This window comes from Schistocerca nitens, chromosome 3, assembly GCF_023898315.1.
Source record: "Schistocerca nitens isolate TAMUIC-IGC-003100 chromosome 3, iqSchNite1.1, whole genome shotgun sequence".
In the NCBI taxonomy this organism is placed as follows: domain Eukaryota; kingdom Metazoa; phylum Arthropoda; class Insecta; order Orthoptera; family Acrididae; genus Schistocerca; species Schistocerca nitens.
Window position 1 is genome coordinate 220,213,889 of NC_064616.1, and position 21,490 is coordinate 220,235,378.

Consider the following 21,490-nt stretch of genomic DNA (forward strand, 5'->3'; position numbering starts at 1 on the left):
GCCTGGATTTACACTGTTTTTGTTCTTGATTTGTGTTTACATTAAATCTGGGTGCATCAAGTTCCTTTACTTTCATCCTCCCAACGTGTTTCAAAATTTTACCCAATAAATTGCAAAATGAATTCATATTGCATTGCTTTCAAACTCATGTTCTGCTGCTGTTATTCACAAGAAAGTAAAACTTACTAAACTCGTACATAATACATTCACAAAAAGAAAAATGCTAATAATGCACATTACTCACAGTTAGCAAGCAAGGAAACTAAAGTAACGGGACATATTTCGTGCGTGTAGTCATTTGTGAAACCCTCCCTAGGTGGTGAGACATATGTTAAAGGTGGAATCAAAACAACTGTCTAAAACACTGTCAAAACAACAATACTAAATGTTGATTAAAGACACATCAAAGCATAATAGAGATATATGGAGACAGGGATTCGATAGTAAAGTTTCAGTAACTGTGTTCATTCCTCTTTAATGTAAGCAGTGGAATGTGAAAATTATGTGCAGGTTGGTAGCACACCCTAACACAGAGAGACCAGAGCCTTCGGGATGCCCAGAACAGGTGTACCCTGAGGAAAACACACCCTCAAATTTCTGCTACATAGAGCTAAATGGGATTTCAAGGTACAGGCTTAAGATTAGCTATGATGTGTTCTAAAAACATCATGTGACATCACATATCAACAATTCAAAAAAATGTTGACTAGCATTATTTAAATCTCTCTGGGAAATATGCGAAATGCATTCTGATAATTTAAATTCTGTAATACAGTATTGAAAAATTTATTTTAATACATATTTTGCGGTGGCTCTGCCTCAGAGTCTTTATTTACGAGCCACACCTGGTCCAGATCATGAAGATATCATTATTGAACCTGAGGTAGACAATAGGTTCAGGGTTTTGGGAGGCTATGAAGGCTTCCTCTAGATGGCCCCTAAAGAAATTTAAATGGGAGGGTGTCATGTAGGCACCCATGGCCATGCCATGGATTTATTTATATATCTTCCCTCAAAGGAGAAGTAGTTATGTGTGAGGATGTAAGTGGTTAGGTGTATAAGGAAACAGGTAGTGAGTTTGGAGTCTGATGGATGTTTGGAGAGGTGTGTTAGATAGCAACAAGGTAGTCGGTGGATGCCTTCTGTTGCGTAGTGTGGGGCGGCAGGTTTAATTATTTAGTGCCAATAGTTGTTTAGTACGCCGTCTTTCTCACACAAGCCTGGCAACTAATTTTGTGGTCAGCCAGAAAGCGATGGAGAACATACTGACCTTATTTTCCAGTGTGCGCGGCCACATTCTGGTCCAGCCCACTGAAAGAAATGTTTCTATTCTCCTTTTACTTAGCGGGTTCAGGACTATGATCTTAAATGAAACTATAAAGTTCTAGTTCATACATATATTGAGTAAATTTTTTCATGTACAGCACTTTGAAAGTCACTAGGTTCAATTGACAGTAATTCTTTATATTCTAAACAGCACTATTATCAGTTCAGAGGTGACCTCTACAGTACGTTCCTACCAACTTGTCTTTTGCCTTGATTACTAATACTCAAACAAATGTTCAACATAAATGCTCACCACAGAAGTGGAAATAGTATTCACCACTTGCCACACGGATTTGTAATTTTCATGGACGCCACACTAACAGTTACTCTAACGAAATGTAAGCGATCCAGGACGGTGTACAATCCTTGTGAGTTCACTATCTGTTTTTTACCGCAAATACGTGATTTGTCTCAGTCCATCTCTGACGTCATCTGAGGCAGAGCACGATCCGACGTTTAACAGATGTGGATCTTACAGTGGCTGAGTGCAAAGTGAATCATACCACTGCCTCTCATGCTGTATTTATGTAGGTGCCACAGTGGATGGTTGAGGGAACATCTGCCATCTACTGCCTGAACACATGGCAGCAGCTTCAGAATGACTGCTTTCTCGGACACATAATCTTTAATAACATAGTCATGAATTAATTCAAAATATTATTAATTTTTACATGTACGAGGGTAAGTCAATTATTATCCATAAAGTAGTTATGAAATTTTATTGTAATCAAATAGGAAACTTACAAGAACATCATTTTTTGTCACAGTCTCCTTGCATTTCAATGCACTTGGTCCATCATTGTAAAAGCTTCCTGATGCCCTCATAAAAGAAGATTCTCGGTTGATCTGTGAGCCAGGAATGCACCGCTTCTTGCACTGTTTCATCTGAGGCAAATCGGCGGCCTCTTAATGCCTATTTGAGTGGACTAAACAAGTGATAATCAGAAGGCACAAAATTGGGACTATATGGAGGATGATCCAGTACTACGAGTTTGAGTTTCTGGAGTGTTTCAGCAGAGTGGGCAGCAGTATGTGGATGGGCATTGTCGTGCAACAACGCTACATCTTTTGGCAGCAATCCTTGGTGTTTGCTTTGAATTGCAGGCTTTAGCCCGCCATTAAGCATCTCAATGTAATGTACACTGTTTATTGTTGTGCCCCTTCCCCTATAAAGTTACATTACTGGATGCTGTGCATCCAAAAAAACCGTAAGCATCAGTTTTCCTGCTGATGGTTGGGTCTTGAACTTTTTCTTGCATGGCAAATTTGGATGTTTCCATTCCATACTCTGCCGTTTACTCTCCAGCTCATAATGATGGATCCATATTTTGTCACCAGTAATGATCCTTTCTAAGAAGTTGTCCCCTTTGTTACCATAGCCACCCAAATGTTTTTTGCAGATATCCAAGCGCGTTTGTTTATGCAACTGTGTGAGTTGTTTAGGGACCCATCTTGCATAAACTTTATGGAATCCAAGTCTCTTGTGGGTGATTTCATAGGCAGAACTGTGACTAATTTGCAGACAATGTGCCACTTCGTCAATAGTTAATTGTCTGTCCAAGAGAATCATTTCACATGAACGCTCAATGGTTTCTTCATTTTTGGTGGTAAACGGTCATCCAGCTCCTTCATCGTGCGTAACTCTTGTGCAACCATTTCTGAAATTTTCAATCCATTCTTAGACACTCTGTTGTGGCAAAACACTGTTCCCGCAGTGTACCAAAAGTCTTCGATGAATTTTGGCCCCTGATACGCCTTCCAACTACAAAAAACGGATCACTGAACGTTGCTCTTCTTTGGTGCAAATAGACAGCAGAGCAGCCATGATTAACAGCAGGGCAGCGATAACGAAACTAACCTAGCAGCTTAAAAATTGCAAAGATATAAGAAAAAATAAACAAAGCATGCATCATCAATGTAAAACCACAGTACTACCAAAATAAGCATAAATATAACTATGTTGCATATAATAATTGACTTACCCTCGTATTTAGGTAAGTTGTTTGAAACCACAGAAAAAGTTTCAGCTCGCTTGAATAAAAACTTAGCCTTCTTGAATTTTTATAGTGGAACTAATGGTAGATCATTACCTCTGAGCCATACCTTTACTAGAACGTGTATTAACTGTTATCAATACTACAACTCTAAAATTTGGTATAGCTCTATTATTTAGTAGGTTTTATCATCTGTTTTAACCAAAATTTTCTATCATTAAAATTAAAGGTACTTAATCCACTACAATTGGGTATATTTTAGTTACAAAATTGGTTTACACTTAATTGCTCAAAAACTATAAGACGTAGCTTAACATGGTCTCATAGTTACGATTTTTAGGGAGAACTGAAGCATAAAACAAATTTTTACATTTTTTATTCCAGTTTTTAGCACCTTCCATTTGTCTTAAAAACGTGGATTCTGGTCATAATTTTCGTTCTTTAGCTTTGAAACTTGCACCACTTATTTATGTGCTCCATAGGCACATTCTGACCAAATTCTGGATTTCTAGCTTTATTATTTAGGGCCACTTAATTTTTTCTTAATACGGCATTTTTACGGAAACTGTCAAGTCTAGGTACATAAAGATTCGATATCTGAAATGTTATTACAATAAAATACATGTTAACAAAGTTTGAAACATAAATTTTGACTTTTAATTTTATACTTAATTGTGGTGCAATACTTGTGTGCTATGCCCAGATACGTTAAGGTGACATGGTGCTACTGGCAGTGAACTGGGGTAAGTCCCTGCACAATCGCTTGCCTCTGTATCTCACACACAGTACAGCACTTGTTTTGCTTCATCACCCCTATTTATTTTTATGAAAAAATCTATTTTTGAACAAAATGAAATATCTAGAAACAAGAAATGTAACTATTCAGTTTACCTCTTTTAAATAAATTAGTACACATACAAAATAATCATGCTTATATACACATAGAAAATACAATATAAAAGACATTCACAAGATCATTTACAAAATTAACATAGAAATATTACATAAATTTTTCAATAGTTACAAAATTATTATTATTATTATTATTATTATTTCATTTATAGTAATTTTTCAGTCTTTACCTGAAAAGAAATACACATGAAATTTTTCACTTTACTGTACTCACATTTTTCACCACAATTGTAGGCACTAAGGTGGTCATACATTCTACACTTTTCACTAAATGATTAGAAATGTGGTAGGAGAATTTACTTTTTCATTCAATTTTATTATAAAAAAGGAAAGGGTATGATTCACCACAATTTGGGTCGTTCTTGCATCCATTTCTACTACAGCTTGTAGTTAACCTTTCATGCCGCCTCCAAGTCCCTGAGAATAGGCTAAGTTTCTGTTCTCAACTTACATCTAAGGAAGGACAAAACACAATTTTTAATCTATTCCTGGCAATTTTCTAATAATTGAGATGTTCTCAGAAAGACAATTAGCAATAAGTTATATCTGAGAAAACGATTCATTTTACTTTATAATTTAACCTGAATCACAAACTTTGCATTCATCCTTTTCTCTTTTCATAAATCATAGCTTTTAAGTTTTCCAGTTACCTTTATGTTCTTAAATAGTGACCTCCTTGGCAATTTATTTTATTATTTCAGATGTTGCTTTAACTCAGGAGATTGAGTAACCTTTGCAAGTTTTACTTTTGTTTGGCTCAATTATCGTATGGATTAGTATACTAAAGAAGTCATTTGCTTAACAGCACTTACTTAGCTTTGTTGTACTCACTATGAAAAACTGTTTTTATTCTCAGCATGTCGATATTTTATGATCTGCATTTCCCAACATATTTGTAAGATCCTGTTGTCTATTTTTAGCAACTAAACTTACCATATGCCTTAAGCGAGATTAAGTGTTTTCCACTATCTTATTGAGATGTGAGGGAAATTATTCATCAATTCTCCATCATTTAATTATATATATCATCCTACTCACTTCATTTCTCTATTTTCTTCAGTTTCAAAATACATATACACTTCTTTCTCCCTTCTTCTCTTTGTCAGCCTACTGACCTCATTATTTCTCTGTACATTTGGTGTGAATCTCACACCAGTTCCACACATTGCTTTTAATTAATGTTAAAACGCTAGTGTTTGCCTCTTGGGGCACTACATTCTTACCCTTACTCCCACTAAAATTATTACTTTATGCAGATTCTAAATGATTAGATTTGTGCATTCCTCGCTTCAATTACATTTTATAATGCAAAGTGTCTCTCTGTTATTGTAGTTACTAACCCTTTTAATGGATCTTATTTTTATCTATTTATTTTTTATTTTTTTCCCTCTTATTGGTACTCAGAATTTCGCCATTTACCTGTCACATTCATTAGTAAGTCATCGCTTTGGTTTAGTCATGTCCAGGATCAATTATTCACTATGAACACTATTCACTAGAAAGACTACTCAAAAGGAAGACTTTATAACCTAATAGAATATATACAACATGAAGACGTATGTGATTCTTACTTACTAAGATAGAACAGAAGAAGGGAATGAAACTTGAAACGCAAATAAAGTTTAATCCAGCTGGGACCGCATGGTATTCATAACTATGTATCCAGCAAAGAGTGGCAGACTCCCTACAGTAACTAGTTACTGTTATTTTTGAATCTCTTTTTCTATCTTCCTGGATGGTTTGTAATGCCCTTGCATAAACTTCTTAGTTTTAGATCTTTCATTAGTTTTTACTGCTACTAGATTATGAATGCTAAAACTAGTAGAAAAAGCTTTTGTGTAGTGCCTTCTTTTCCTTTTTTCACTTTTTTGTATTAGCACCTGGCACTTTACTACCAAATTCACTATCCTTCTGCTGATATTCTTCATTCCTCATTACTGTAATAGGCAGTTCCGATGCTTTATTATTACTGCCTCTTTGCTTATATGGAATCTGTTCTGTTGTTACTGTATGTATATTAACTGGTATTAACACCTCATGCTGTACTGGGCTAGAAAATTTTCCAGTAACACCTACTATTCTTAAACCACTTTCTTTCATATCAGCTGGTTTATTCTCATCAGGAATAGCATCAAAGATTACTTGGGACAAAGCACTTGCTTCTCTGCCACTATCAAGATTACAGCACACTGTTGCTTCAGAGATGTAAGTTTCTATAATAGGGTAGATTAATTTAGTCTCAACAGTTTCCTCACAAACATCCTCTAATAAATCACTTTCAACCTGTTTCCAGCTAAAGTAGTTTTGATCAGTTGCAAGTACATTTACACTTAAATTTTGGGGCTCATCAATCTCTACACGGTTAGCTGCCTTTTCCAACCTGTCCGCTAATTTTAAATCAAAGCACTTGATGACTCACTCCACTTCTGTTTGCTGCATATCAGCCAAACTATCCTCTAACTCTGAGCAACTGTGTCTCCGCACAACATTGCTACTTACAATGCTGTCGTCAGCTTTTACCATGTGTAGCAAGTCAATACAGCTATTAGATTCCTTGACCTCTTTACTATTGCTAACCCCTTCATTAATGAATTCCTCTGCTTTAAAACTTTGCAAAACCAATTCTACTTCTGCTACCTCAACTTCAGCTTTTAGAATGCCATCATTGGCAAAGATGTAAGCTTTTACCTCATCTTCATCCATAACAGACTCAAACCCATTAAGTACATTCTCCCTATTATTTACAGTGCATTCTTGTTCTTCTTTGACCCATTTCTGCAAAGTATCCAAAGCACTGTCCACTTTATTATGAGAGTGGTTTAACACATCACTAGTACTTTCTACTCCTATTTCCTCATCCTGTTTTCTGTTTGCGTGTGTTGGCTGTCTGTTGTTTGTGTTTCTGTTACTGGCTATGTTACATTTACCGCCTGGTGAGCGTTAGTTTTCTTCATAGATGGGATTTAGTTTCCACACATGGCCTGTTATGTTAATTTGCTACAGCATTAAATATGGTAGCATTTTGTCCTCCTTCTTGTCTAAATGGCACTGTGTTTACATTTCTGCTTTCGTCATAAAAATTATTACAAAAGTATGGTGAGTGTCTACCCCCTCTTCCTCTGCCATGGCCTTGATTTTGATAATTAGGCCTCATATTCCTAACCTCCATACTTCTAACATTCACATTCCCACTATCATGATTTCTGTTTTGTACGTGATTATTAGGAGATCTGGTATTATGCTGCATCTGCTCCTCCTCAGCAGCTACTCTTTCTACTCGCTCGAGATATTCAGTAAATTTATCCACATTATCTCTAGGTGCGAAGATGATTCTTTTGTGCCTGTACCAAGGCAGCTTACCTTCTAAATGCATAATAATCATATCTGGTTTCATCTTTTATGTCAGATGTGACAGTCATGAAACCCACTTCATAGAGAAATCTTTTACTGATTCATGTCCAGGGGCTAACTTTTTACCACTCCAAAACTCTCTTAGAACATCATTCTCTTTGTTGTGTTACCAGTATTGGTTAAGAAATGCAGATTTAAATTCAGAAAAAGTTTTACATTTTATCATAACGTCAGTTGACCATCGCAAAGCATCTGCTGACAAATGACTTCTTATGAAGGAAATTTTCTCCCTTTATGACCATTTTTCAGAACATTTTCAAAATCATTACAGAATTCTAATGGATGAATTTGTTTGTCTGGATCAAAATGTAAAAATTGTCAACACCTGATAAAAGTGGCTTCAACTTAAGTCACATGCTGTACCGTAGTATTACTAGAACTACCAGAGGTTACTCTGTTTTCTAGGTTAACAATGTTAGTTGTTAGTTCTACTTGTAATTCTACTGCTTCTACCCTTTCAGAACATCTTTTTCCCACCTCTTCACAAACTTTTTCATAAGTCTCTTTTACTTCCTTAATATTTTTCCAACAGGTATCTACTTTAGTCTTTACTTCTTCTATTCTTCTAGAGCAAAGTTTCGATTCGTTGCCTGCTCTTTCTGACAACAACCCTTCCAAAAGTTCATCTGCAGCTTGGAAATCTTTGCGAACCTTGTCAATTTCTCATTTAACAGTAATATGCATTTTATTTAACTGTTGCCCTATTTTAACTTGTAGATCATGGTGGATAGCATCAATTTTATAATTTAAACTATTCAATTTTGATGTCATTTCATCCTTTACTTCCTTACTGCTAGGTCCAACTTTACTTTCCAATTATTTATTACTAGAATACATTTTACTTTCCGTTTTTTTATTACTAAAATCAAAATTTATGGTTAAATCCTTCATGATGCGACTTGAGTTTGGCAAACAGTAATTGCATCCAATTCGTAGCCTCTACCTTGCCACTTGGCATTTCCTGACCTGGCTGAGTTTGAGACATATTGAGCTCTGTTTCATTATCTGATAAGGTTGTTAATTCTATCTGCTGCTTTTTTATCTTTACTTCAGTTACTTCTTCATCAGAAACTGAGTCTAACCTTGCAGTATTATTTAAATTCAAATCTGATTCTACTTTTGAGAAATTACATTCCGATTTTATATTTATTGGCTCTATGGAACCAATCTCATTAAATTCAGTTTCTGATTCTGAGGATTCATGGTCAGATATCAGTTCCTTCTTAAGGCTTACATAGGTATCCAATTTTAGTACCCTGTTAGCAGCAACTAACAAACACTTTAAATATTCTTGACTTAACTTAATTGCTTGACCTGGACGAATGGGGCACAGTGTACTAGCAACCATGATATGATACATCGTTATGCAGCAGCAGCTGTGGCGGTGAGAGGACGGCTGTGGGTATCGCCTACTGCAGTAGCTCCAAGTGGGAAGGGGGGGGGGGGGGGGGCTGGGCACCGGTGAGCGCCTGCCGCAGCTTGCAGGTGTCTCGCAGACCCACGCAGCTCCGTGATGATGCACCATCTTCTCCTGACCTCAGCACTGGTGGCAGCCGCGACGATGCAGTGTCGTCTTCTTCCCTCCTTCCGTCACGATCCATACTACATTAGCTGACATTCACTGTTTTTTCACCACACTAGCATAGTTCTCAGACTGGTTTCTGCCTCTTTCACTTTGGTATCCTGTTAGTGCCTACCAAGTTCGTCGTTTTCTACCAATCACTTTCACTGTTCAATCTCATTGTTTGGTTTCCCAGCCGATACGCACCACATGTGGGGCAGTGGGTTTGATTTTACGATATTTATCTATTGTTATTGTATATAGTTCACCGTCTTTCTCATGCAAGCCTGGCAACTAATTTTGTGGTTAGCCAGAAAGCGATGGAGAACATACTGGCCTTAGTTTCCAGTCTGCATGGCCACATTTTGGTCCAGTCCACTGAAAGAAATTTTCCTATTACATTATCCCTGTGTACTGTTTGTGTGTGTTGGCTGACTGTTGTTTGTGTTGTTGTTACTGGCTGTGTTACTGTTACCACCTGGTGCAAATAAGATGCATTGTCTTATTTAAACCCGCCGCCCCACATATGGTGCTTATTGTCCGGGAAACTAATTCAACGAAATTGAACAATGAAAGTGACTGGTAGGAAACAATAAACTTGGTATGCACAAATAAGATACCAAAGTGAAATTGTCAGAAATCAATGCGAGATCAGTGCTTTGATTTACTCACGAGTTTGGTGAATAGACAGTGGATGTCAACCACAGTAACTTGGATCGTGACGGAAGGAAAGAAGAAGACGACGCCGGAACGTGGCTGCCACTGGTACTGAGGTCAAAGGAAGATGGTGCGTCATCACAAAGCTGCGTGGGTCTGCGAGACACCTACAAGCTGCAGCAAGTGCTCACCAGTGCTTAGACCCCCCCCCCCCCCCTTGAAGCTACTGTAGTTGGCGATACTGGCAGCTGCTGCTGCTGCTGCTGCTTGCATTACGTCGCAACGCATTGCATCAAAGGTTGCTGGTACAGTGCGCTGACACCATTCGTCAAGGTCGAGCAGTTAAGTCAAGAATATTTAAAGTATTTGATAATTGCTGCTAACGGGTTACTAAAATTGGATACCTATGTAAGCCTTAAGAAGGAACTGATATCTGACCATGAATCCTCAGAATCAGAAACTGAATTTAATGAGATTGGTTCCATAGAGCCAATAAATATAAAATCGGAAGGTGATTTGTCAAAAGTAGAATCCAATTTGAATTTCAATGAGACTGCCAGCTTAGAAACTTTTTCTGAATTTAAATCTGCATTTCTTAACCAATATTGGTAACACAAGAAAGAGAATGATGTTCTAAGAGAGTTTTGGAGTGGTAAAAAGTTAGCCCCTGGACATGAATCAGTAAAAGATTTCTCTATGAAGTGGGTTTCATGACTGTCACATCTAACAGAAAAGATGAAATCAGATATGATTATTATGGGTTTAGAAAGTAAGCTGCCTTGGTACGGGCAGAAAAGAATCATTTTCACACCTAGAGATAATGTGGGTAAATTTTTTGATCAGAACAACTTAGTTTTAACTTTACCTGACTATCAAGTGATAAGTGAGCCTTTTATAAGAAGTCATATAGGTGATTATTAGAGTGATATAGAATAAAGGGTACTTACTGGAAATACTGAATTCAATAATAAGGTGCAAGATGCTAATGTTGAAGAGAGAAATATCTGAGAAGAAATAGAGGAAAAGGTACAATGAACAAATCAAATTTCTGACACACAAAGAGCAGAATTAAAGAGTGTATTTACTAAGCATCACTATGTGTTATCGAACACACCTGGTGAAGTTAAAGGGTACGAATGCCATTTAAATATAAAGCCTGGATGAGTATTTTTCAAGAAACCTTATCAGATACATGTTTCAAGAAAACAAGCAGTTGGGAATGAAATTCAACGTATGTTGGCCTGGGGTGTCATAGAGCAAGCAGTTAGTGAATATGGTAATCCTCTTGTTGTCTTGCCTAAGCATGATGGAAGTGTAAGGTTAGCACTGGATGCACATTGGTTAAATGAAATTGTAATGAGAGGAAGTGATCATCCTCAGAATATGGACAAGCTGATTCAAAAATTCCAAGGTGTTAGGTAGCTCAACTCAATGGACGTAACTTGTGGGTACTGGAATTTGCCCCTGGCAAAGGAATCACACAAATATACAGTCTTTTTGTATGAAGGAGTGTGCTGCCAGTACAAAGTAGTCTCATTCGGATTAAATATTTCTGTGTGTGCCTTTGGAATAGTAATGGTTCACATATTAGGGCGGGAATTACTAGATAAGGTAACTGTTTATGTAGATAATATACTGTTGGCAACTCCCACCTGGGAAGAACATATCAATCTACTGGGCAGGGTGGTAGAAGTTATAGAAAATGGAGGTATGAAATTAAAGTTAGAGAAGACTGAATGTGTCAAGGACACAATAAAATTCCTGGGGCATGAAATTATCAGGGATGGCATAATGCCGGATCCATCCAAATTATCAGCCATTGAAAAGTTTGAAGCACCCTGAAATCAAAAGCAACTCAGGTCAATGTTCAGTTTGTTCGGATTCTACTGACCTTTTGTTAAAGATCAGTTGTTTAATGCTCTATGTTTACTTAACTTGTTAAAGAAGAATACCCCATTGGTTTGGACTCAAAAAGTGCCAGTCTGCTTTTGAAGGACTAAAAAACCGTTTGGTTAATAGTCTGCTTTTGCACCTTCCAGATTTTACGAAACCCTTTTGCATGTCAGTTGATGCAAGTGGTTATGGGATTGCAGTAGAGTTGTTTCAGATGGAAACAGAAGGCGAACAAGAGGTTCATAAAACCATCACTATTGCAAGTCGTTCAGTGCAACCTGCTGAGTGAAATTATGGGATTTCAGAATTAGAGGCACCAGCCATCGTGTTTGGTATGCAGAAGTTTGAGCACTGTTTGTTAGGGCATAAGGTGATAATCTATAGTGATCATAAGACACTTACGTTTTTAAAAGACATGCAAACTGAGACATCCAAGACTAACTAGGTGGGCCATGTACCTTCAGCAGTTTGACCTTGAAATTAATTACATACAGGGAAAGAACAATCTGGTAGCAGATGGGCTATCAAGAAGTGCTGAGTTATGTAATGAATCCGAACTTCCTTTAGCAGATAGGAAGGAAGTAAGCATTTTGGCCATACATGAGCTCAGGGAGGAGAGTGCCCTAAAGAAAATATTTAAAAACTTAATACGGGAGGAGAATGATGACGATCAATTGAAGCTGGTCAAAAGCCATTTAGGACTCCCTAATTATCCAACGGTAGCACAATATTATTGCTTACGTAAAGGAATTTTATTCCGTAGAAGAACGTTAGATTCAGCAGAATGCAAGGTGTGTTTTCCTTCACAGCATGTGGATCTGCTGAGATTCAGCAGAGTGGAAGGTGTGTTTTCCTTCACAGCATGTGGATCTGCTGATAGATTATATACATCTAAGATATGACCATCATGGGGCTAAGAAATGCATTGCTTAATTAAGTGAGGAAGTCACGTTCGATAACATGCATCATAGAGTAGCATAAAGGCTGGCATCCTGTGTTATATGTCAAAAGGTACGTGCAGTAAATAGAAAATTACAAGGAGATATGCACCATATAGAACCAAGTGAAACCATGGTGTTACGTGCAGTCGATCTTTTGGGAGCCCTCCCAACATCTAAAACCATGTTTTTGTGGTGATTGGTGGTTTTAGCAAATATGTCAAGTTATACCCAAAGAAAAAGGGCTAATGCCAAAATGCTTGTAGACAAGCTAGAGAATGAGTATTTTGTAAAGATTGTCAAGCCAAAGAATCTCTTGTCAGATAATAGTCCTCAATTTGTATCTGAAAGATTTAAGGCATGCCTTGAAAAGACCGGAATTCGCCATATTAGGATCTTGGCATACTTTCCGCAGGGCAATATGAGCAAGAGAGTTATGCGCAAATTAAACAGACCGTGTAGAACTTACTGTGCCAGGAAGCATTCAACTTGGGCTGAGCATATTAAAAATTTTGAAGAAGTAATCAATAATCTTAAACATGTTGCGACAGGCTTTGCTCTTTGTGAGCTAATTTTTAATCAGGGACCCCATAACATCATTTCAAGTATGATTGATTTTGCAGTTTTGACTCATAGCTCTTTAGATAAAAAGAAAGCACAGGTCAGGGCAAATATACGTAAAAGAGCCTTGGATAGAAAAAAAAGGCATGACGCAAAAGCTTCCCCCACTATTTTTAGAATTGGTGAACTAGATTGGTCAAGAATAAAGAAAAATCAAAGAAAATTTACGCATGTCTATCACGGACCATTCAGAGTAATAAGTAAACCTCATGCAAGTGCATACCACTTGGAATACCCAAAGAGTAAAGAGGAACAAGGTCTATGAAATATTGTAGATATGAAGAGATTTGAAAGTAACAGTAACTAGTTACTGTGGGAGTCTTGTCACTCTGTGGCAGATTAACGCTTTGGCATACCGTATGGTCTCAGCTGAGTTTGTTGATCAGATTGTTTGGCCACATTTGACATGAAAACACCTAAAAGCCATGTTTATTGTGTATGCGTAAGATCTGAATTTTTATCTACTAGTTCCGAGTTGTAGCACTATAATTTTGCTGCTGGGCTATGATGTCCATCACCAAAATAGATCAAGATCATCTTATCTTCGTACGGTATTGTCAGGTAGTGATAATTACAAATATTAGTAAAAATTCTGAAAAAAATATTGGAATTTTCTGTTTTTAGTCTTGACTGTGATGGAGTATTTTCCAAAATAAAATTCTTGCCAGTCATTACAAAAAATAAGAAAAACTAGAAATTTTCAAGAAAAATATTTTTTACTTTAATGTGTGCAAAAAGACATAAGCGCTAGCATATTTGGACGGAAAAAAATGCACATTCTCAACGTTTATAGATGCATGTCATACATAGTTTATTGTGAAAACATAAATCTATTTTGATGGAAAAAAATGCGTTAAGAGGAGTGAAACTGTTTCACCTATGCTGATGAATTTGCATTCTGTTGCACCTCATAAAAACTTTTTGTGCAAAAGTTGTTAAGAAAACTATAAAATTAATTTTGGTAATATGTGAGACATCATTATTCTGTTGTGTCACCTATGAATGCAATTTATTTATGAGTGACTTCTTGTACAGCAGCACGTGAGTATTTGTATGCCACAGACAGGATTTGTGTTCTGACAGCTTACTTTATAGGGCTGAGCATATTCCATACCTCAGGAATTTTTTTTATTTGCAGCTGTTACAGAACATTCCATGCACCATCACCAAAAATGTGGATAAACACTATATAAAAGTAACTATAGGTACTTTCAGAACACTATTTCTGTTGAAGCCAAGCTAAATATAATTGTCAGTATGTTTTTGGGGAACTCAAGTTTTATCAAAGCATGCTACGAGACTTGCCCTCAGCAAACAATAAGTGTACACAAAAACTACATTCTTGTTGCTGCAATGTTTCTGCATTCCATTAAAATTTTTTGTCCGTAATTACACTTTCTGAATCGTAAATCAAGTAAATGATTATTTTTTTCACAGAAATCACAGCATTTATCTAGCTATCGGATACCCTTCTTTATCATAGTAACTAAGTAGGATTCTATGCAATAACTTTTTGTTAAAATTGTCAAATTCCATAGCTTTCTGTTTTCTTGGAGATTAAAACACACATGCTCACATCTTGAGGTTCTGCCGTACTGCACTGTTAATATGGAATACAGTCAATTTGGAAATACCACAAGCTTTTGCCGGCAGTTATGAATTTGTACAAAATGTGCATTATTTCTGTCACCTTCACTGTTTGCCAGATCAACAAAAATATTTCAGTATGTTCAATATGACAATTTTAGTTTGTTTTCATCTGTCTTGTTGTCATTTACGCACATCGACTGGTGTAGAGTATTGCTCCTTCATTGAGCTCACTGCAAGACACAAGTCAGTTATCTTTCTGTGGAAGACTGAAACCACATGTGAACACAAGATATCGCATTGGAACATTGAACATAGAGCTGACACTGATGTCCATTGCTGCTGCAGTCTGTGTGTGGCAACAAAGCTGTGAAGCACGCAAATCACAGTGCTTCATGCCTGATGACATTTATGCCTCACCTTTTGTAATGCTGTATAAGTGCTTCTGTGTTACACCATTTTATATTTCTTTATTTGTGTATTGAAACCAAGACATCTTATGTTGCATGCAACAAACTTCAAATTGGTGTAAAGTCTATTACAAACTTGGATATGCAAATAGTTAGCATTTCAGCACAACCACACAAAGTAGGTAGGAGTAAAGCCATCTAAAATCTTTATACATGGAAAGATTACACAAAAGATTTCTTGAAACTTTCTGGCAGATGAAAACTGTTTGACAGACTGACAGACTGACACTCGAGCTTGGGACATTTGACTTTCGCGGGCAAGTGCAGTTGTCTGTGAAAGGCCAAGGCCCCGAGTTCGAGTCTTGGTCTGGCACACAGTTTTAATCTGCCAGGAAGTTTCATATCAGCGTACACTCAACTGCAGAGTGAAAATCTCATTCTAGAAGATTTCTTATTCAGAGATTTTGTGTGAGTGTTGTTTGTTTGTGAGATGATTGTGTTATGCCTTGTGTGAGAAGGAGTAATGTCTACCAACACTGTTCGGTTTTGACAGTGACAGGTTCACGGCCTATCAAAACTGCAGTTCATTATTCTCAGGCACTACTGCTCACATTGGTTGGTATCCTATGATTGACATGCAAATATGGAATTTGTGGATTGAGTAGAGACTTACTCAGTGCCATACAGGAAGTTTGTGGCCTCACACAACTAGCACCTTAGAGGAAAGATATATTCTCTACTGAGCCATGTAAGATTGTATCACTATGTCATGTTCCATGAGTCAGTAAATGGGCTTGTTTGCAGCAAGATAAGTATCCACTTGGACAGTGTGATGTTGCCTGGAGCATCATGTGGCATCAGCATGGCGGCCATTGTTAATGCTTCCCTTGAAATGGCAATAGAGATAAGCACGCTGGCAATGAAAAATATTAACACTGGACACAGAAGTGGCACCACATCATCTTTGAAGATGAATCCTAGTTGTGCCTACAGCATCACAATGGACATATCTGTGTGTGTAAGGTTCGCATTTGTCATTGTCATTGTCATAGTTGCAAGCCACTGTGATTGATAAACTCAGGCATGTAGGTGGTGTGCAATGTGGAATAACACACCCCTCATCATTCAAGCTCAGTTCAACTCGATGAAAAACCAGGTTAGAACTGTTGTTACTGCCAGAGATGGTGTAGCTGTGTGCACTAAATTTTACAACTTCAAATGGCACTGGAGTTTCAGATCTTGTAGTAACTAATGTCATCTCTTTAATTATCATCATCAACTATTTACATGCACTGCTGAATCAATGCATCTGCTAAACGTCTCCATAACCAGTGTCATGTAAACTTCAGTATGTGGATTCGTTGGTCAGTATCCATCTATCTGATAGTTTTGTAACATTATCTACCCATCTTTCCTTAGGTAACTATCCCAATCTATCTTCAAATCACAGTAAAGAACTTTCTTGGTCCATCTACCATCTATTTACTTGACTAATTTTCCCAGCCACATCCATTTCAGTTTCGTTAGTAGTGATCACTGTCTTCCACTCCATCTGCTCTGTTATCAGTTCTTAATTTTTCAGTCTCTCCAAGTAATTCCCAACAGACATGTCTCTGTTGCACAGTGGAAATGTAATTTTGAAAGTTCTGTTAGTTTATTAAATGCACTCCATATCATTTTACAGTTTCTTTTGCTGCTATAGAGCTGAAAATTCATCAACTTGCTCTAGGAATTCATTATTAAATTGTGCTTTCATATTTTTCATGCATCTATGAAAAAAGTATGAATCCTTGGTATAGTGGTAATTTGTGCACATTCCATAATTTTGTTCATTACTTGCAAGTGGGCTATTGTGCTATATTAATTCACAAAGCCATGATGTTCCTTTGTTTGACTGAAATCCAATGTTTTCTCTGTGCACTTGGTGATAATTTTAGGGAATATCTGCACTTGGTGATAATTTTAGGGAATATCTTGTACATTATGGAGATGAGGCTAATAGGTGTGTACAGCCTATGTTTTGTTTGTCTCCATTTCTGCGAAGCTTTTTTTTAAGTTTGAAGAACTGCCTTACTATAAATGCATTTGTAAATAATGTTGCTAGTTCCTTTTGTATGACATTTCCTTCAGATGTAATCTTTAATTGAAACATGTTGCCTTTTCTTAATTCGAAGTTTGAATGGATTTATTAATGTATTTTTGCCAAAAGTTTGATCTATTTCCAACAGATTTTTACAGTACAGTACCTTGCTGTTACATCTCACCATCTGTTCCCCCTGTAGCCTGAAAAAAACTCAATTGCATGCAACCATTTCTAATGACCTCTTCATCATTGGAACATTAAGCTGTTTCTTCCAGCTTTCATCTGCATTCATATTACAATCATTACTGTGTCAATTACTATTGTGTCTAGCAAAGCAATGTTTAGGTATCATCCTTTTACTAAACATAGTTAATCAATTATTCCTTAATGCAGTATCAAGGTGAGTTATTTCATTACCAGCAACTAGATTCTTGAGAGTTCTGTATATCAAAACAAAATCAAATGAAAAGCATGATGTCACTTTTTAGTGTTCTAGTTATACACACAGGTATAATTCAGTTATTTTGTTTAATGTATATTAAACTTGTCCTGTTCTTATTTCACGGTTAAAGTATTTCCTTTTTCGTGCATAAGAATAATGATTTGCCCATAAATGATTGATTCAGGCATAGTTCTATTTTATTTTCTGACTCACATTAGTTTTGTGGTTTCTTTTCCATGCACACGGTACTGACTAGATGCGAGGATCATCAGATACCCTTGAAAGATTTCAGCAGTCTCTAGGTCGGAGGTATGTATGATCTGTAGTAAAAATTAAGATGTGCCATAAAGTTTGCAATTATATGTTGTGAAAGAGTGTAAATATCTCAGCATGTTTACTAATATGTTTAAATGAAACATTAGTTTTCATTGAACTTAAAAATGTTGTTGTTAACAATATTTAACTCTTTTTTCTGGTTGTGCTGTTTTGTGGATGCTTGGCTAGAATATGATAATAGACATGTGAAATGAGTTTTGTTGTTCATCTAGATTACACCAGCAAGTAGGTGGATTGAGTGCTTCAAACTTAATTTGTGTATTACATCTGGAACATCTGTCACACATAAAGTAGAAATACATACTGATTTAATTAAAGCAGCTGAGGGACACAGTCACATGGCCTCTTTCCTTTGCCTCCTGATTTGTTATTCAAGGAATTCTGGTCTGTGCTGTGTCTTAGAGCAGGCTCTGTACTGGTGTTCGACTTCAGTCCATCAGTTCAGCACACAGGTAGTGGCACATTTAGCTGGCTAGGAAGACTGCTTACTGGATGTAAAATCTTAATGAGTTGAAAGGACTACAAAAATTATAATTTGTAGGGGTTCACATTGCCACTGACAACTGGGGTTTTATGATCCTTCCCTGTTTTGAAAAGAAGGCATCTTATTGGGGCTTATATGCAGTAGGTAATGAAGGTAATTGCAGATTTGAGTTTTCTTTGCATTAAAATATATAAAAAATTGTGCACATAAAATAATTATTTCATGGTCTTTACGACAGATAGGTTAATTGGTGTGGGGCACCAAATCTGGTGATTACTACTATGACAGGTCTGTAGATCGCAGATTGCACTTCTAAGGAGGGACAATATCTAAAACACTTGCACAACTAATGGCAGAGGCGGCTTTGGGGAAAATAATAGAAATAAGCACAGCATTTTGAAAAAGAGGACTAAATGTAACAAACAACATTTTATTTTAGTTTTGTTAAGTAATGTCAGTCAAAATTTTAAATAATAAGGGCCAATCAAAACACAATCAAAATGTGAGTGTCAGTGCATCCATCACGAAGAAATAAAAAGTTATATTATTGTTAGAAGTGGGATGAATTTTATGATTAGTTATCCAATATTAAACACCCAATACTGTTGCATATAAATCAGCAAAAATGCATGAACATTGTAAATTAATGTCTATCTTGAAAGTCATAGCTCCTGTAGCATAAACATTCAATTAAAAAAAACTCCATTAAAGTGTAAAAAATGAGAATTAATCTATTTTCTCACAGCACTAGCAGAAAATGGAAAAGTAAGACCCATGTGGACAGTCCTTAAGACCCATTATAATAAAGCTCAATACTCAAAAGGAGATTAGCAGAAGGTAGCACAACTATTATGTAAAAGACACCATTTTAAGTTTAAACAAACAAACAAAAATGTAAAATAAATGTCCTCATAAATATCTGTGAGCATAATATCTTCCTTAATTATATTTACATAAATACAAATCATCCAACCCAATAAATGTGTAAAGTGAGTAGCATGAAGTGCAGTGGTATGCACAGCAAAATTCTGAAACATTTTTTTACCGTTCATTAAACAACAAAAATTCAACTGTCACTTTGTCCTTTTACAGAAAACTATCTTCAACATCAGCACAAAATGAAGTTAATTACTCTTATTCATGTGGTAGTCGTTGCTACAGCTTCACAAACAGCACAGTTAGTGAACAGAATAAAAAGCATTGGCTAAATACTGAGAAGAAATTCAAGAAACTAAATTTTCATTCACTTTCAAGTGGAAAGTCAAAATACAGGATTCTGAGATACACATAAAGCAAGAAAATGTAAAAATACATGCAATAAACTGAAATGCCATCTTAAACTCTCATTGTAAAGTAAATCATATAAAAATATTCATTACTTAAAATCTTGGAAGAAATAACAAAATATTGAGAAATAATACTACAAACCTAGTCTCTCTCTCTCTCTCTCTCTCTCTGTGGCAAATAATGATACCTTCAGTGTGGATATGCACTATGTTCCAATAGAAACTCCAGGTTTAAATCCCAATCCAACACAAATTTTCACTTGTCACTATTGGATTTATTTCAATGCCTGATTGTGATCTGATTCACGTATACCACCACAGTGTAGTTTGGTAATTTGCCGATAGTCAGTGGTAGTCCCAAGCATGGCAACTTCAGGTGTGGAGGGAGTTTTCTGTGTGTTGGAGTTCGACAGCAACAAGTGTGCTACAACTGTTCAACGGATGTTTAGAAACAAGTATGGTTAGAAGCCATCAACAAGGAAGGCCATTTACCACTGGCACAACAAATTCATTATGATGGGTTGCTTGTGCCTGGCAAAGAGAAGTGGACGTCTCAGTGTGAGTTAAGTGAATGTGGAGCCCGTACGAGAGGCATTCATAAGGAGTCCAAAGAAATCGGTGCATTGCGTATCCCGTGAACTCAAAATGGCTCCAATGACAGTGTGGAAAGTCCTGCGAAAGAAGCTATCTATAAAACCATTCAAATTGGAGCTAGCACAGAAGCTCAGTGATGACAAGAAAGACAAGCGTTTTGAGTTTTGTTCACAGTTGCAAAAATTGAACAAGGATGGGGATGGCATTGTTGATCGCTGAATTTTTAGTTACAAAGCCACGTTTCACACTAATGGGAAAGTGAACAGGCATAATTGTCGAATCTGGAGTACAAAGCATCCACACTAATGCATTGAATTTGAGCGTGATTCCCAAAAGGTAAATGTTTTCTGTGCCTTGTCACATCGAAAACTATACGGGCCATTTTTCTTCGCCGAGAGCACTGTCATTGGATATTCCTACTTGGACATGTTGCAGCAGTGGTTGATGCCTGAAATGCAATCGGATTCTCCGTTCATCTTTCAGCAGGATTGGGCTCCACCCCATTTTCAACGTGAAGTTTGTAGGTACCTGAACATGGAGCTGTCGCTTTGATGGATCAGCTGTGCCACAGAAGGGGACAGCTGTTTCATGAAATGGCCTCCCTGATCACCAGATCTCACTCCGTTTGACTTTTTTCTGTGGGGCACATTAAAGATCTGGTGTATGTACCGCCTCTACCACGTAATGTAGCAGAGATCCGGGAGAGAATATGGGAAGCGACTGCCACAGTTGACGATACCATGCTGGGATCGGTATGCAAGAATTCAATTACCGTATTGACGTTCCCAGACTTTATGTACACCCTGTGTATGTATGTATATTGCTCCTGGATCAAAAATGGTGCCTGTTCGTTCGCACATGTCTTAACTTGCAGACACCACACATATAGAGAATGATTATGTTATTAAGGGACAAGATTTTATTGCTGCTAATAATATTTGAAACTGAATATCGA

General features: G+C 36.9%; 1 protein-coding gene across 1 annotated transcript in view; it reads left to right on the forward strand.

Annotated features, from left to right (window-relative positions):
• LOC126249154 (uncharacterized) overlaps nucleotides 1-21,490 on the forward strand; it is a 325,728-nt gene that overhangs the window by 165,933 nt on the left and 138,305 nt on the right. Inside the window, exon 10 of the mRNA XM_049950809.1 lies at nucleotides 18,092-18,144. Within this exon, the coding sequence (XP_049806766.1) occupies nucleotides 18,092-18,144 (53 nt within the window). The remainder of the gene's footprint in view (nucleotides 1-18,091; nucleotides 18,145-21,490) is intronic.